This window comes from Phoca vitulina, unplaced genomic scaffold (assembly GCF_004348235.1).
Source record: "Phoca vitulina isolate PV1807 unplaced genomic scaffold, GSC_HSeal_1.0 scaffold121, whole genome shotgun sequence".
NCBI classification, from domain to species: Eukaryota; Metazoa; Chordata; class Mammalia; order Carnivora; family Phocidae; genus Phoca; species Phoca vitulina.
The window spans coordinates 72,199-88,549 of record NW_022589824.1 but is presented as its reverse complement, the minus strand read 5'-3'; the positions used below and the strand labels follow the sequence as shown (position 1 = coordinate 88,549).

The window sequence follows — 16,351 nt, the reverse complement described above, 5'->3', positions numbered from 1 at the left end:
CATCCAGGTCCGCCTGCCCTGGGCCACCTCCTGCCCCTACCCAGGTCCCCATGTCCTGGGTCATCCCCCCCCCCCGCCCACTGCACGGGGTCCCCCTTCCCTCCCCCCAGGTCTCCATATCCTGGGCCACCTCCTTCCCTTCCCCACCCTGGCCTCCAGCAACCTGTCCTGAGGAGGGGCCCTAACCGGGACACTCAGAAAGCACCCGTCCCCCGACAAGGAGCTTCAGGGCTTGGCTCCGTCCCAGCCCTCACTCTGCGCGGAAGGGCATGGGCCCTGGTCCTTCCGCCTCCGGGAGCGTTTCCCATTGCCAGGTGGACCATCGAGGCCTCTCTGGGGGGCTGCAGGCCCCAGGACAGGGGAGGGTCCGGGGTCGGGAGGGCCACCAGCATCTCCCCGAGAACCGAGGCCGCAGGGCAGCGCCCCGACCCCTTGAGCTCGCGGTGCCCGCCGCTCGGTAGGCCCTACTACTTCAGCGCACTCTGGCCCCCACAAGAAGAGAGGTTGCAGATAGCCGTTTGTTTCCCTGAACCTCCCAGAGGAGCCATCACTCTCCACCAGAAGCTGCGGTGGCAGTTCCGACCGCAGACGCTGCGAACGCCGGGCCTCCCCCTGCCCCTGCAACCTGCCCCTGCTGATCCCGACCCCTCAAAAACGGAAAGCGGCCCCCTGTGCGCCTGCGCTCTGGGGAGACGGGGGCGGGGCAGAGCACGGACACCACCCCCTCCTGACCTAGGCGGGGACGCAGCTCCGGGCGCCTCTGGCGGCGCTTAGTGACTCTGGCGCCCCCTACAGCCCGCCAGGCGGCTCTCAGGCTGGGCGGTGGATTTAGGAGGCGCGCTCCTCACGCCCGGGGCCGCGGCAGGCGTGGCTCCTCCCACCGTCAACGCGATTGGTCGAGGGCGGGCACGTGACGCTGGCCGCGCGCTTGGGCCAGGTGTGCGAAGACCCCCGGAGTCCGGGCCTCGGGCCGGCAGCGGCGGCCGCGTCACCCCAGAAGGGCGGCGGGGGCCGCGGGTACCGCCGGTCGGGGTGGCTGCGGGGAGGGCCAGGGCGCAGGCTGGACCCTCCCGGGAGCCGGGCCTGGCCTCCCCGCAGCCCCTTCCCCGCCGGCGGCCCGGTGTCCCCCCGGCCTCTGCAGGACCCTCCTGCGCGGCCGCGGCCCTCCCTCCCTCCCCCCCGGACGGCAACAGCCGGAGCCCCCCCCGCCCTCCGCGCAGCTACTCCCCACGTCTTTCCTCTCGCCCCAAAGCTCGGACGCCGTGCTCTGGGCTCGCTCTTCCGACGGTGGGCAGGGACCAGCTGGCACCGGGGAGGCGAGGGGAGGAGGAAGGCAGGCTGGATTCAGGGATCCCCGCGGGGCCGTCCCAGCCGCTGAGGCCCTCAGCTCGCGGGGGGGGGGGGGGGGGGCGAGGGGGGGGAGCAGTGTCAGGAGCAGGACGTGCGGAGCGACCCGGTGTGAAGGCCCTGCCACGAGCCGGAGGGAGCTGGTGGGTCCCCTCCGCGGCGGGCTATGTCCAGCCCTGTCCCCCAGGCAGGGGTCCTGGCCCACCTGTCCATTGAGGGGCTGTGTGGGCAGGGAGGGCGGGCACCCCGCAAGAAGGGCCAACGACGTACCTGCCTGTGGGACCACCGGCGCTGGGGGCCTGGGACACAGCACCCTCGCATCCTGGCAAGGCCCGTGGGCTCCCAGGACAGTGCTCCTCTGGCCTTCCCTGGGGGCCCCCAACCGCCCCTGCCAATTAGAGGTAAGCTTCTATACATTTTTAAAAGGTACTTTTCTTGGGGCGCCTGGGTGGCTCAGTTGGCTAGGTTTCGGCTGAGATCATGATCTCAGGGTTGTGGGATTGACCCTGCCTTGGGATCCCTGCTGGGTGTAGAGCCTGCTTAAGATTCTCTCTCTGACCCTCTGCCCCCCAACCCTCGCTCTCTCGAGCTCCCTCTCTCAAATAAAATAATATTTTTCTTCCTTCTAAGGTATTAAAAATCACCTATTACAGTTAAAAGGCAAAATACAAATTATAATTAACATCTTTACCTAAAAACAGTTCACTTAGAACTACAGTTATTTCACCTAGTTTGTGACAATGAGAGTTCAATAAATATTTTTGTGGAAATAAAATGCATGACAGCTGCCCCCCCCCCCAGACCTGCTGTTGGGGACCCAGAGGGACAGGCCTGGGCTGCTGTGGGGTCTCAGCGCTGTGGTCACGTGGGAGGGTCTCTGGTGCCGCCCTTTGGACCTGCAGTCCTTCCAGAAGCATCCTTCCCTGGAATCCTTGAGAGGGGGATATGTTTGAACTCTCCCACACCCCAGAGCAGAGGCCCTCATTTTCTTTTTGGGGGCTGTGGGGCCAGGCATGCAGGGGGCTCTCTGAGCTACGGCCCCACTTGATACAAGTGTGCGGAGACTCCAGCAGGTGACCAGTGGGTCTCTGGGTCGTAGGGTCCACGGGGAGGCTACAGTTTCCTTTGCCCTTTTCCCTCAAAGCCCTGGGGGCCAAGGCCCCCTGCCTTCCCCTCTTCTCCTCAGCCCTATATGTCTGCCTTTCTGGGAGGCCAGTTCCAAGGGACATAGGGTGGGCACTGCCCAGTCTGTGGGGTCGGGCATGGTCCCCAGCCACTGGAGACATTGGAGCCCATACAAGGCTGCTGGCTCTTCCTAGCAACCCCCCACCCCAGTCCTCCTGGTCTGGGCTGAGCCAGTCGGCCAAGTGGGCATGCAGTGGTGGGACCACATAGTGGTCCCTACAGCTCACCTGGGATGGCCTGGTGCTCACCCCTACTCCCTGGCAGCCCAGGGAGGAAATGGGGGTTGGTGGGAGTCCAGCTCCCAGGTGCCCTCTCAGCCTCACCAGCAGTCAGTGGTGAGCTCTGGACCTCGAGATTCCAGGAACAGGGAGCCGCCCCACCGGGGTGCCCAGGATTGAGAAACGCTCATCAGATGGATGCCCAGGGCCCCAAGACAGCGTGGCTTGGGGCCAGTTCCAGGCCCAGCTTTGGCCAAGCTAATGCACATTTCCCTGAATGGACCTTCCAGCTCCAGTCTGGACCCAGCCTAGGGCTGCCATTTGCCCTCAGATCCTCCCCAAGTTCTCCTGAGGGGAGGCCACCCCCCAACCCCTGTCCTGGTTCCCAAGGGGACAGTGGGAGGGCTGAAGGGGAGGCGTGCACATCTCTCCAGGATGGGCAAGTGTGTGCCCGGCATGTTTGTCCAGAAGCACCCCAGGGTGCTGACTCACAGCCACGTGGGCCTGGATCTTGCCCAGCAAGGCTTGGGGAGGCCGAGGAGGGGAGTAAAGGGAGAAAGCTGGCCCCCCACACCGCCCTGGAGCAGGGCGCCTCCAGGCCCCTCAGGGCACCGGGTGGGCATGCATGGGGGCACAGTATGTGCCCCCAAGTCATCAGAGCTGTTGAAATTGGCCAGTGCCCTCCAGCAAATGGAGGAGATGGCTTAACAAATGGGGAGTGGGGGGTGTTGGCAGGATCTGAAGAGTGTTCTCACCAGCAGGGGCCGAGCGGAGTCCAGGCCCTGCCCACTGGGCTCCTGGCACAGGGTGAGGGCCATGGCTCCCTCCCCTAGCCCCAGGGCAGCTGTCCACCCTGTGGGACCCCCTGGGCAGACCCTGACCTTGGAGGGGAGAGCTGCATGCTGGGTGACTCAAAATTGTTTCAAGTGCCCTTTGCCCTCTTGGAGTAGCTCTGTTTCCTCTAGGGTCAGTCTCCCAGTCCTGATTCTTCTCTCGCAGTGATTTCCCCAGTGTCTGGGACCCCCGGTGAGGGTCAGGCAGGTCGGCCAGGCCCCAGGCTGTGGGAAGCATGTGCAGTCTACCCTGGGGGGCAGTGGGGATCCCCCGGAGGCGGACCTTCCCCAGCACTTCACATCTCCCCAACAGGCTGGCATCACTTGTCCCTCCAGGCAGCCATCGCCCCAGGGGGGGACACCGTTACCCCATTTTCAGCCCCTCTCCCCCTGCCTCCATCTCCCATGGGCCTTGGAGTTCCCACATTCCAGAAGGTTCTCTACAGAGAGCAAAGCACACACTCGCCTTCCTCATAGCTGGTAACCTTGGTCAGATCCTGGGTGTGGACTCCCCCACTTGTGCACCAAGCTCCTGTGCTCACCCCACTCCTAGCGCCTGAATTAGGCTGGCCTGCTTCCTCCATTTTGGGATAGACCCTTCCCCCTCCCCCCTCCCCACCTCCCCTGGCACACACACACACACACACACACCCCTTATTCTCCCTGCCTGGGTAGTCTCGCCATCTACCCCGAGGGGCACCTGGCTGCCTGATGCCAGGACTGGACTCAGCCCCAGCTGGTCAGTCCTGCTCCCAGGCCCGTCCTGTGTCCCTTCTGCCCCTGCCAGCCCTCGGGGCAGCCATAGGGACAGCCCAGCCTCCTGTCTTTCTAAGACCGTTGCCAACTCACTGCAGACCCAGGCACCACATCCAGGAACGGGGAGGGGGGCTGCCTGCCCCCTCCCCAGTAGCCTGTCCTGTCCTGCCTCAGGCCAGAGGGCCACTGGGACTCTGGACCCGTGCCTCCCAGGAGGAGCTCAGGGTCAGCAGCAGACCAGAAGAACCTGTGGGGAGGGCTCCTCATCCCTGTAGGAAAGGCACCCCACCATCTGGGCAGGGGGCAGGCTCCGGTCCTGGGCCTACGCACGGCGGCCCGGCAAGACCAGCAGGGCACGTGTGCTCACAGACTGGGAGCGGGAAGGGCAGCTGGGACCACAGTGCAGGGGCCCAACTGAGAAGCCGAGACCGGGGCACAGGGACAGCAGGGCAGTGGACGCTTCCACACCTTTAAAAAGAGCCATTTCCACCCTGCCTCTCTGGGGCAGAGGGTTTTGACCAGGGGAGGAGCCCCTTCCCTCTCCAGCCCCCCCGGGGGGAGCAGTCCCACGTGCTCATGAGAAGACGGGCTGGCAGAGGCCCCCGTCCGGGTCCAACACAGAAAGGAAGGAGTCAGGGGCCAAGCTGGACAGCGTTTAATGAAGGTAATGCTCCTGAGCTCTGTGGGTGACGGGCAGCTTCGGGGCACACACGGGAGAGCGTCCCCCCATGGGGTGGCCCTGACCCCGTGCGGCCCCGGGGCTCTGAGTGGGGTAGCAGGTGCCACCCCTTCAGGGTCTTCACTCCTTCTAAGGTCAGGGCTGTCGCCTGGACTCACCTTCTTGTTTCTGGGGCACAGAGACGAGACTCAGCCAGTGAAGGAGCTGAGGGGTGCCCCCCTCACTGCACCACCCGGCCAGCACTGCCCACTCACCATCTAGGATGTGGAACTGGTCTGCGGCCTCGCAGAAACCTGAAGGCCCAAGCAGGGGTCAGGAGTGGCTGGGGCAGGGCACACGGGGAGGACAAGGCCGGCCACTGGGGGAGGCTTACCATACTTGGGGAAGAACAAGATATGGTCCTCGGTCAGGTTGGCCCTCTGGGTCCCCTGCTCAAATGCACTCAGGGCCGAGTCACTTGCCGGGAACGAGCGGGCTGTGGGGCACACAGGGCTCCTGGGCACGCGGTGAGGGAGCAGGTGGGGCGTGCTGGGCGTAGGGTGTGTGTGTGCTTGTGACACACCCATCCCCTCCCTGTCCCCTCTGTCCCCACACCCGGGCCTATCGGCAGGGGCTCCTCCCCGGACCCCTGCTCAGCTGGGGAGGGTCAGAATGCAGGGAGGCAAGGGCAGGGAGGGGCCGCGTGTCCCTCCGGGCTCGCCCCGCATGGATGGCTCTGAGTGTGCGCAAAGCGCGGGCCCCCGCGTGGACGCACTGTACAGCTTCACCGACAGCCGCCGCTTCTGCTCCAGGTACAGGACGGCGAAGCCCTGGTAGTCTGTCTCCCCGACGACCACGCCCACTGCCCTGCGGGCACCTCGGGCTGGGCAGAGCTGAGTCAGCCGAGTCGGCGTCTGGCCCCTCAGCCCTGCACCCCAGCCCCCGATGCCCTTGCCTCACCTTGGAGCAGGAAGCGGCCGGGGACTCCCGTGTCTGAGTAGAGCTGCCGCACCTGCCAGCATATCCCATCCCTGGGGGGGGGCGGGGGGAGCACAGCAGGCTTAGGGACCCCAACCCGGGCAGGGCCTCACAGGACTCCGGTCCAGGCCACAGCAAGGTGGGGGCAGGGGTCCGTACGGGGGACTCACAGCTGCTGGAAGGTGCTGACAGCCACAGCTGCGCCCTGGGCAGCTACACGCAGTAGGGTGGCCTCAGCCCGGTGGCCTTGCTCCTGCAGGAAGCGGCACGAGGAGGCCACGGCCACAAGGAACCACGTCCCTGCAAACTAGGAGCAGGCCATGTGAGGGCACGAGGGGATGAGGGGCTGCCCGGCCCTGCCCACCCACCTGTCCCCCCTCTACCTGCTGAGCATCGAAGTTGGCCTTCGGCTGGATGGTGCTGATGGGGGACGCTGGCCGAGGGGGTCCCCGAGCCCTCTGGCTCAGGGAGCCCCCAGCCAAGAGCAGAGTCAAGAAGAGTGCAGTCCTGGGGGTCAGCATGGTGGCGGCAGTAACAGTGCCGGGTCTGGGGGAGGCAGAGGGCAGGACGGCCAAGTCCTGGGCCAGAGTCCACTGTCCAGTGCCGCCCAGAAGCCTGGCACCGGAAGTAGGCGCCAGTCCGCTTCCAGCCCACGAAGTCCCGGTTGGTCCTCCTGCCTTACCAAGCACCCTGCCCCCCACGAGAGTCTACCCCCAGCCTCCTCGACTCTGCACTTCCCGGCAGGGCCCTGGCGCCATATCCTGTTTACAAAGTCCGAGTTGACCTCTGGTTCCTTGTCCACGACCCCCTAAACCAAAGGCCCCAGCAGCTGGGAGCGGCGGGGCGGGGTCTCGAACCCCAAGGTGAGTGAGCCTTGCCCTCAGCCCAGCCCACCGGCCTCGGTGCAAGGCCGCCGCCCCTCCCGGCCGCCGGGGGCGCTGTTGGGAGCGAGCTCGAGTGCGCGCAGGCGCAGCAACAGCCGAGGCGGGCTGCCGGGTGCTCGACACTCTGCGGCCATCGATGCCTCAGGGCTCGAGGCGTCAGCCTGGCGGGCTCCATCATAGAGACGCGGCGGCAGGAGCGGCGGGGCGGAAGCAGGTCGGCCGGCTGAGGCTGGGCGCCGGGCAGGGGCAGCACAGCCGGGCAGAGGCGGCTGCGGTGAGTGCGCCCGGCCCCGGGGAAAGTCGTCGTCCGGCCCCGGCCCCCGGCCCCCGATCCCCGGCCCGGAAGAGCGTCGCAAACCGGCCGTGTCCGGTCCCCGGCTCCCTGCCGCCCGCCCCCCCCCCCCCCCCCCCCCCAGCCTCTGGCCCCTCGGCCTCGGCCGCGCCCTCTGCCGATGAATGAGTCGCCGAGGACGCCCCGCCGGGCCCGGGGACCGAGCCGAGGCCCCGCCCCCCGCAGCCCCTCGGAGGGAAGGTGGGAGGGGCCGTTGGGCAGCCCCCGCCTCGCCCCGCCCCCAGCTCGCCTGGCAGTGGCCGCGCTGGCCCGCTGACCGCCTGGCGGGGCTTCCCTAGGCCACAGGGCCGAGGCCAAGGGCCGGCTGGTGCCCCTGGCGGCGTCTGGGGCAGGCGGGCAGGCGCTCGTCCCGCCGGCCCCAAGCCTCTTCTCGGAAGGACCTCTGTCCCACGCTGGCAGCTCTGAAGCCTTGGGGCTACAAGGTCAGAGTGACAGGCGTGCGTGGGGGTCACCGGTTTCTCGGGCTCGGAGCAGTCACCAACCCAGGCATCCAGATGTGTCTCTCGGCCCGTGAGCGGGAGGAGGTCAGAGGGCCCCACCCCCGCGACCGGGCCTCTTCTGGGCTGAGAGCACATCTGGAGTCCAGCTCAGGCTGGACCAGGCCGGGAGGTGCTGAGTGCGGTCTGCTGCCCGCCCAAAGCTGCCTGTTCCAGCGCACCCCTGGGACGGGCAGGGGCGCCGGTCAGGAGGATGGGGTCCAGGAGCATGGTTGTCCAGGGGGCTTGGAGAAGCTGTCGGACCCCTAGCCGGGTGGGAGCGCCAGCTGGCCCTCCGCACGCGCTCAGTCCGACGGAACTGCCAGCTCGGCCCGGGGCCCCTGCCTTGGGGCCAGTACCCTCCGCCAGTGCACCTGCAACTAAGGGGACCACGTGTGGGTTTCAGGGCTGCCCGGGCAGAATGTCACAATGGACGAGGGGGGCACGCCCCTGCTCCCGGACAGCCTCATCTACCAGATCTTCCTGAGCTTGGGCCCAGCGGACGTGCTGGCCGCCGGTCTGGTGTGTCGCCGGTGGCAGGCCGTGTCCCGGGACGAGTTCCTGTGGAGGGAGCAGTTCTACCGCTACTACCAGGTGGCCCGAGACGTGCCCCGGCACCCAGGTCAGGGCCTGCACGTGGCCCCACAGTCCACCAGGCTGGCTGGGAGGGCGGGAGGCAGGGCCGTTCACATGCTGCCAGCTGAAGCCGCAGCACTGGTCCCCGAGGCACCGTGCGGCCCTCATGCTGATGGGGAGCAACGAGGCCTGGCAGGGAGGCGGAGGCTTGGGGGTGCCGGGGGCACCCCTGCAGCTGAGGTGACGTCCTCCAGGGGCAGGGCCGGCCCCTCCGCTGTCAGGGTGCTGGCCTCTATGGGGAAGGAGGCTCAGGGCCCTGGTGGTGACCACCCCCCACCCCTAGCGGCCACGTCCTGGTATGAAGAGTTTCGGCGGCTCTATGACACGGTCCCTTGTGTGGAGGTGCAGACGCTCAAGGAGCACACCGATCAGGTGCTGCATCTCAGCTTCTCCCACTCGGGTTACCAGTTTGCTTCCTGCTCCAAGGATTGCACTGTGAAGGTGAGCCCAGCCCACGGCAGCTGGGGCCGGGGAAGGGGGGTGGCCCTCAGTGCTGATGGAGGGAAGCGAGTTCTGCTCCAGAGCCAGGAGCCAGCCACGTGGACCCGCACCCCTCGGGTCAGCGGGCAGCCAGGGGCAAGGAGCACCAGCCTGGTGGTGGTTTCTGGGCATGAGCCCAGCCAGGAGAGGGGCTTGCAGCATGGGCCCTGGGGTCCCGTGCAGGGCGGGCTCATGGTGCCCCCAGATGACTCCGCCCCCACGCAGATCTGGAGCAACGACCTGACCATCTCGCTGCTGCACAGCGCGGACATGCGGCCCTATAACTGGAGCTACACCCAGTTCTCCCAGTTCAACCAGGACGACTCACTGCTGCTGGCATCTGGGGTGTTCCTAGGGCCCCACAACTCCTCGTCGGGTGAGATCGCAGTCATCAGCCTAGGTGAGAGCGGGCCTGGGGCGGGCTGGCTGTCCTGGCCAACCCCAGCCCTCCTCCTACAAAGCCCTGCACCCCCCCAGCCCCTCCCGGCCCCTTCCCACAGCCCTGTCCCCACTCTCCCCAGACAACTTCGCCCTGCTGTCCCGAGTGCGCAACAAGCCCTATGACGTGTTTGGCTGCTGGCTCACGGAGACCAGCCTGATCTCGGGGAACCTGCACCGCATCGGAGACATTACCTCCTGCTCAGTGCTCTGGCTCAACAATGCGTTCCAGGTGCGGGCGCGCGTGCCCCCTGCGGCCGCTCCCTCCTTGGCCTGGTGCCCACCTGCTGTCTCCCACCCCCAGGACGTGGAGTCAGAGAACGTCAATGTGGTGAAGCGGCTCTTCAAGATTCAGAACCTTAACGCCAGCACCATCCGCACGGTGATGGTGGCCGACTGCAGCCGCTTTGACAGCCCGGACCTCCTGCTGGATGCCGGTGGGCCCCCCGGCCGCGTCTTTGACCTGGGCAGCGACAGTGAGGACGAGGCGGTAGGCCCGGGACCAGGGCCGGCTCCGGCCCGCACCAAGGAGGGCTTGCGGCGATTCTTGGATGGGCTCCTGGACGGGCGGGCGCAGTCCCAGCTGTCAGAGCACGCGCTGGAGACCAGGGTGGCCGAGCTGCTGGCCCAGGGCCGCACCAAACCCCCAGAGCACAGCATGGCCGACGCCCGCAAGCTCCTCATCTTCACCACGGGCTGCCTCACTTACTCACCACACCAGATCGGTAGGGGAGCAGGCCCTCCTCCGTCCCTAGAGCCTGGGGGGTGAGGCTTCCCTGCAGCTGGGATGGGGTCTTGTGGTCAAGGGCAGGCCGTGAGTCTCTGGGCAGAGTCGGCTTCTCTGTTTGTCCTGGGGGCCCTGCCCTGGGCCAGCCTCCTGGAGTGCGTGTTCCGTGGGGGCCTCTGGTTCCTGCAGGCGTCAAGCAGATCCTGCCACACCAGATGACCACAGCCGGGCCTGTGCTGGGCGAGGGGCGGGGCTCAGATGCCTTCTTTGACGCCCTGGACCACGTCATCGATGTGCACGGACACATCATCGGCATGGGCTTGTCCCCGGACAACAGGTGGGCCTCCAAGAGTGTCCGGGGGGGGGGGCGGGGGGGCTCTGCAGGCTGCTGAGACCAAGCAGGGTGCCCCTTGCCCAGGTACCTGTATGTAAACAGCCGTGCCTGGCCCAGCGGCTCTGTGGTGGCCGACCCCATGCAGCCACCGCCCATCGCAGAGGAGATCGACCTGCTGGTGTTTGACCTCAAGACCATGCGGGAGGTGAAGCGGGCTCTGCGGGCCCACCGTGCCTACACGCCCAATGACGAGTGCTTCTTCATCTTCCTGGACGTCAGCAGGGACTTCGTGGCCAGGTAGATGCGCAGGGCAGGGCCGGGCCGGGTCCAGGTGTGGCGGGCAGGGTCTCACCTGAGGCTCTCCCGCAGCGGAGCAGAGGACCGGCACGGCTACATCTGGGACCGGCACTATAACATCTGCTTGGCCAAGCTGCGGCACCAGGACGTGGTCAACTCGGTGGTCTTCAGCCCCCGAGAGCAGGAGCTGCTGCTGACCGCCAGTGATGACGCCACCATCAAAGCCTGGCGCTCACCACGCACCGTGCGCGTCCACCAGGCCCCGCGCCCACGTCCCCACCCCTTTCTCTCCTGGTTTGCCAGCCAGAGGCGCTGAGAGGGGCGCTGGCCGACAGGAGCGTCCTGGGTGTCCTGGGGCCGCTGGGACCCATTGAAGATGCCACAGAGGCCTGCAGCCCTTTCCCAAGACCATGTGGTGGGCAGAGACACTTGTGACAGTCATGCCTTAGAAGGGGGTCCAGCAGGACTGCAGGGAGGGGACGGCCCGCCCCCCACCACGCTCACACCACACACCACCTCCCACAGCTGTGACCTTCAGCAGCGGGGCAGCCCCCTGGCTGGCTCGGGATGCCCTGGACACTGGGGCCCCACTCCTCCCCCACCCTCTTCCCCCAGGGCCTGTGCCCTGGGACAGTCAGCAGCACACATACCCTTGGGCCCCGGGGGGGCCCCTCCTCTGGGAACGCGTTTGCTCACCAGCAGGGCCGGCAGCGCAGGTCAGTCTGCCGTGGGCCCAGGCAAACTGCATGTCACTGGTCACCTGTTTGGGGCCTGAATAAACAGTTGGCAATAGCACCGCGCTGTCCGATCTTTGTGGGCAGGGAGGGGCCCGGTGGTATCTGCGTGGACTCTCGTGCCCGACCGACAGATGGCAGGACGCTTGAGGCTGCGTCCCCCGTCGCTGTCCCTGGAACCCCTGAGCGGACGAGGTCACCGGTGCGCAGAAAGTGCCAGAGCACGTCCACCATGACGTGTGCTTGCCACCAGCAGGGAGGCGTAAAGGGGCGCACCTGACCTGGGGAGGTGCTGAAGACGGCCGCGCACAGCAGGGCGGGGCGCTGGGGACGGGGGGCAGGAAGCAGCCCCAGACACATTCTCAAGGCTTGACCCACGTCTGTCCTGGGGGCTCACCTGCCCCCCCCTCATTTTGATGGGTGCTGGGTGCCGGGTGGGGGTGCTGATGGGGCAGCAGGCCTGATTTCCGTGCCTGGCTACACACGGAGCTCATCGTGTCGAACAGTCTTCCATGCACGCAGTGACCATCACCACGGTTGGGGGACAAACGCGGCAGACACGGACGTGTCCACGGGAACGAGGCCAGAGGCAGCGCCGAGCAGAGGCTGCTGGCCTTGGAACCGCACTGGCTACGGGGGGAGGGCTGGGCAGGGGCCGTGAGGGGCTCGGCCGGGAAGGCACAGGGCCCAGAGGAGCTGCTCGTGGCCAAGTGTCCAGCAGCGTGGGCTGCGCACCCAGAGGTCGCCCCAGCCCACAGTAACAACAGGGAAGCCCAGGGCTGCTGGGGTTCACGTCCAAACCCCCAGACACAAGGACAAGGAGGGGAACTTGGAGACAAGGGCACAACAGCAACGGAAGCCAGCACGTCCCACACGCAGCACCTGAGACCACCCAGAGCCACGAGCGGCCACGAGCAGCCACGAGCAGCCCTGACAGGTGGCAAAATGGAACAACTTTCTGAAGAGATCTTAAAATCATCAAGAACTAAATCTGTAAAACAAAAGCAGGAAAGAAGAATAAAAAACACCCAGGGGCGCCTGGGTGGCTCAGTCGTTGAGCGTCTGCCTTCGGCTCAGGTCATGATCCCAGGGTCCCGGGATCGAGCCCCGCATCGGGCTCCCTGCTCAGCGGGAAGCCTGCTTCTCCCTCTCCCACTCCCCCTGCTTGTGTTCCCTCTCTCGCTGTGTCTCTCTGTCAAATAAATAAATAAATAAATAAAATCTTTAAAAAAAAAAAACAAAACACCCAGACTTTCAAAAGGAAGCCAGCTTCTGGCTGCTGGTGGGGCTGGCCATCCTTGGTGTCCTCATGTGCTGACCCATCAGTCCCACCTTCTGTCTTCACATGGCCTCCCCCTAGGCCCCTTAAATCACCGTCCCTCTGCAGGTCTGTGTCCGTATCTCCCCTTTCCATGAGGTTCCCGGCCCTCCTGGACTGGGCGCCCTCTATGCCTCGTTGTAGCTTGCTCACCACTGTACAGACCCTATTCCAAATAAGGTCACATTCTGAGTCACTGGGGATTAGGATGTCAACGCATCTTTTTTTGGGAAATATGATTCAACGTGTAAGAACTACCAACCAACTGGATTTAACGAGCTGTCTACAACACTGCACTCAACAAGAGCAGAATACACATTCTCTTCAAGCGGACAAGGAGCATCCACCAAGAGAGACCACAGCCCGCGCCACAGGACAAGCCTCAACAGAGGTCAGCACTTCCCAACTCCTTTTCCACAGGACCGCCGTAAGCCAGATACCGAAACCAAAGACTACAAAAAGGACAATTATAGACCAACATGCCTGGCAAATATAGATGCAAAATCCTCAAGAGATAATTAAATCAAATCCAGAAATAATATAAAATGAATTGTATGCCACGACCAAGTGGGATTTAATCCAGGAATGCAAGGCTGGTTCTGTATTTAGAGAAAAATCAATGTAAGCCACCACAGGAACAATACAGAAGAACCACCTGGACGCATCACTTGCAGGAAAAACATCCAAGTCATGACCAAGCCCTCAGCACACTAGACGTAGAAGGGAGCCTGCTCAGCCTGGTAAGGGCATCGGCACCATCTGGAGGTAACATCATACTTGGTGAGGGAACCTTCCCAAGACCAGAACAAGGCCAAGAGCTCCTCCTTCCACTCCTGTTCCACTCGCAGCGGGAAACTCAGGTGGGATAAAGTGAGCAAGAGGAATGAAGGGCATACAGACAGGAGAGGAATGAAATTGTCACTCCCAGATGACATGATTGTTTATGTGGAAAATCCCCAAAAAGCTACAAAAACAAACAATTCAACAACCTCCTAGAACCAGTGAGTTTTGTCAAGGTTACAGAATATAAAGAGAACACACAAAAAACAACTGTTTCTAAACACTAGGAATATACAATTGGGAACCAAATTATTTATTTATTTGTTTGTTTGTTAGAGAGAGATAGAGAACAAGCAGGGGGAGCAGCAGAGGGAGAGGGAGAAGCAGACTCCCTGCTGAGCAGGGAGCCCCATGCGGGGACTCGATCCCAGGACCCTGGGATCATGACCTGAGCCGAAGGCAGATGCTTCACCAACTGAGCCACCCAGGCGCCCCTGGAAACCAAATTTTAAAAAATACCTTTTACGGGGCGCCTGGGTGGCTCAGCTGAGCGTCCGACTCCTGATTTTGGCTCAGGTCATGACCTCAGGGTCGTGGGATTGAGCCCTACATTGGGCTCCCTGCTCAGCGGGGAGTCTGCTTGAGATTCTCCCTCTGCCCCTTACTCCCTTGCTTTCTCTCTCTAAATAAATAAATAAAATCTTTAAAGAAATAATACCTTTTACAATAGTTCAAGAACGAGAGAAATGCTCAGGCACTGACCTGAGAAAGCATGTGTTTATGCTGAATACTACAGAATGATGACTAAAAAAAAAGCAAAGACACAAATAGAGACAAATTATGTTCTGGGACTGGAAGACAACATAGATGTCAATTCTCTCCAACCTGACCTGTAGATTTAATGCAACTCCAATCAAATCCCAGCAGGGCTTTTTGTAGCTATAGACCAGGGGATTCTAAACCTTATCCATACTGGCAAAGGAACAAAAAGAGCTCAGGTAATTCTGAAAAACAAGAATAAAATTGGAGGAATCACACCACTTGAGCTAACGCGCATTAGGACGTAGGCTATCAAGACAGACTGGCGCTGGTGCAGACACAACAGATCACACGTACAAGGCGAGTTAACTTGACAAAAGCACCAAGCCCCTGGGCAGAGGAGAGGCAAACAATGGACGTTCGTTTCCATAAATGGTGCTGGAACAACTGGCCATCCAGATGCAGGAAAATTCACCTAAACTTCATGCCTTGTATAAAAATCAACTCAAAATTTTTGGATCAAAGGTGTAAATGTAACATGTCACAATATATTTCTAGAAGAAAGCACAGAAAAACCTTCATTATCTGGTGGAAGGCAAAGAATTCTCCGACATGACATTGAATGCACAATCTGCGTCACGAAAAGTCGGTAAGCAGCACTTTACCAGAACTTAAAATTTTATTCTAAAAAGCAGCTAAGCAGATGAAAAAATAAGCTACAAACTGGAAGAAAACATTTACAAGTCACATACCGGACAAAGAACTTGTCCCTAGAACATGCAAACAACTCTTGAAACTCAACAGTAAGCAAACAACAAACCCAACTGAAAAATGGGCAAAACCGGGGCACCTGGGTGGCTCAGTCGTTAAGCGTCTGCCTTCGGCTCAGGTCATGATCCCAGGGTCCTGGGATCGAGCCCCGCATCGGGCTCCCCGCTCAGCGGAAGCCTGCTTCTCCCTCTCTCACTCCCCCTGCTTGTGCTCACTCTCTTGCTGTCTCTCTCTGTCAAATAAATAAATAAAATCTAAAAAAAAAAAAAAAAAAATGGGCAAAACCAACAAGCAGACACGTCTCCAGAGAAGATGCTCATCTTAGACGTTAGGGGGACGCAAACTAAAACGGAATACCAGTGCACGCCTTTGTAACAAGGGCTCAGACGGGGTGTGGAGCACAGGAACCCCACCTGCACCGCTGGGAACACAGGGTGCAGCTGGCGGTCTGTCAGCTTGGGCCGCGGAACGAGACGCCACAAGACTGGGTGGCTTATCAGCAACACACATCTATTTCTCACAGTTGTGCAGGCCCAAGGCCGAGACCAGGGTACCAGCATGGGGCCCTCTGGGCTGCAGACTGCTCGCTGTGTCCCCGCACAGCGGGAGGGGCAAGGCAGCTCTCTGGGGACCCTCTCCTGAGGCCCCACCCTGTGACCTATTATTCCCCTCCCAAAGGCTCCGTGACCTAACACCTCCAGCTCGGGGTTAGGTTTCAACCCATGACTTGGGCAGGGGGTGGGGGGGGCGGCACACATATTCAGACCATAGCAGCTACTCTGGAAAATGGTTGGCGGTTTCTTACGAACTTAAACTACACTTACTGCGTGACCCAGCAACGCCACTCCTCAGGGAGAACGGAAATGTGCTCCCTAGCAGCGTGTATGCAAACATTCAGAGTAGCTCTACGCATGACTGCAAAAATCTGGAAATCACCCAAATGCCCTTCAACAGGTGTATACTCAGACAAACTGGCCCATCTGAGCTGCTGAATGCTTCTCAGCCCAAAACGAAAGGACGAATCTCTGGTTCGCAGAACATCTTGAATCTCCAAGGCATTCTGCTGAGTGGAAGCACCAGTCTCAGGAGGTCGCACACTGTACGATTCCATCACAACATCCCTGAACAAACAGTAATGACGGCGAGCGGGGCTCTGGCTGTGGGCTCACAGGCCGGGGGGGCCCCACGGGGCAGCGTCTGCAGAGATGAAGGAGCTATTCTGTGTCCAGACCAGGGTGGTGCTCACATCAATCTGTACATGTGGGGAGACGTGCAGAGCTGCACCCGAAACACATGATAAATCAACTTTCCTACAACAAATCAAAAGAGCTATTAGAGAGAAAGTGCAGCGGACTCACCCGCCACGGGCCCGGGCGAGACTGCAGCTGTG

At 62.3% G+C, this 16,351-nt stretch overlaps 2 protein-coding genes across 10 annotated transcripts; one reads left to right on the top strand and one right to left on the bottom strand.

Annotated features, from left to right (window-relative positions):
• Nucleotides 1-1,209: 1,209 nt before the first annotated feature.
• Nucleotides 1,210-11,413, top strand: FBXW5 (F-box and WD repeat domain containing 5). Of its 8 annotated transcripts, none has more exons than XM_032398881.1 (9): nt 1,210-1,748; nt 8,094-8,309; nt 8,607-8,764; nt 9,029-9,203; nt 9,325-9,473; nt 9,546-9,966; nt 10,158-10,305; nt 10,420-10,599; nt 10,672-11,413. In XM_032398881.1, exons 1-9 carry the CDS (start codon nt 1,514-1,516, stop codon nt 10,913-10,915), a joined length of 1,926 nt encoding a protein of 641 aa, XP_032254772.1. In that variant the 5' UTR covers nt 1,210-1,513; the 3' UTR covers nt 10,916-11,413. The 8 variants fall into 8 exon arrangements, with proteins under 8 accessions (XP_032254772.1, XP_032254768.1, XP_032254770.1 ...); XM_032398879.1 differs by having other exon boundaries at nt 1,212-1,748; nt 10,387-10,599; XM_032398884.1 differs by lacking the exon at nt 1,210-1,748 and adding an exon at nt 7,441-7,633 and having other exon boundaries at nt 10,387-10,599.
• C8G (complement C8 gamma chain) lies at nt 4,951-6,919 on the bottom strand. Of its 2 annotated transcripts, XM_032398886.1 has the most exons (7): nt 6,359-6,919; nt 6,146-6,282; nt 5,958-6,028; nt 5,773-5,880; nt 5,392-5,493; nt 5,273-5,311; nt 4,951-5,186 (listed from the first exon to the last, which is right to left on the bottom strand). In XM_032398886.1, the coding sequence occupies exons 1-7, from the start codon at nt 6,494-6,496 to the stop codon at nt 5,173-5,175; spliced, it is 609 nt and encodes a 202-aa protein (XP_032254777.1). In that variant the 5' UTR covers nt 6,497-6,919; the 3' UTR covers nt 4,951-5,172. The 2 variants fall into 2 exon arrangements, with proteins under 2 accessions (XP_032254777.1, XP_032254776.1); XM_032398885.1 differs by having other exon boundaries at nt 5,273-5,493; nt 6,359-6,915.
• Nucleotides 11,414-16,351: the final 4,938 nt, after the last annotated feature.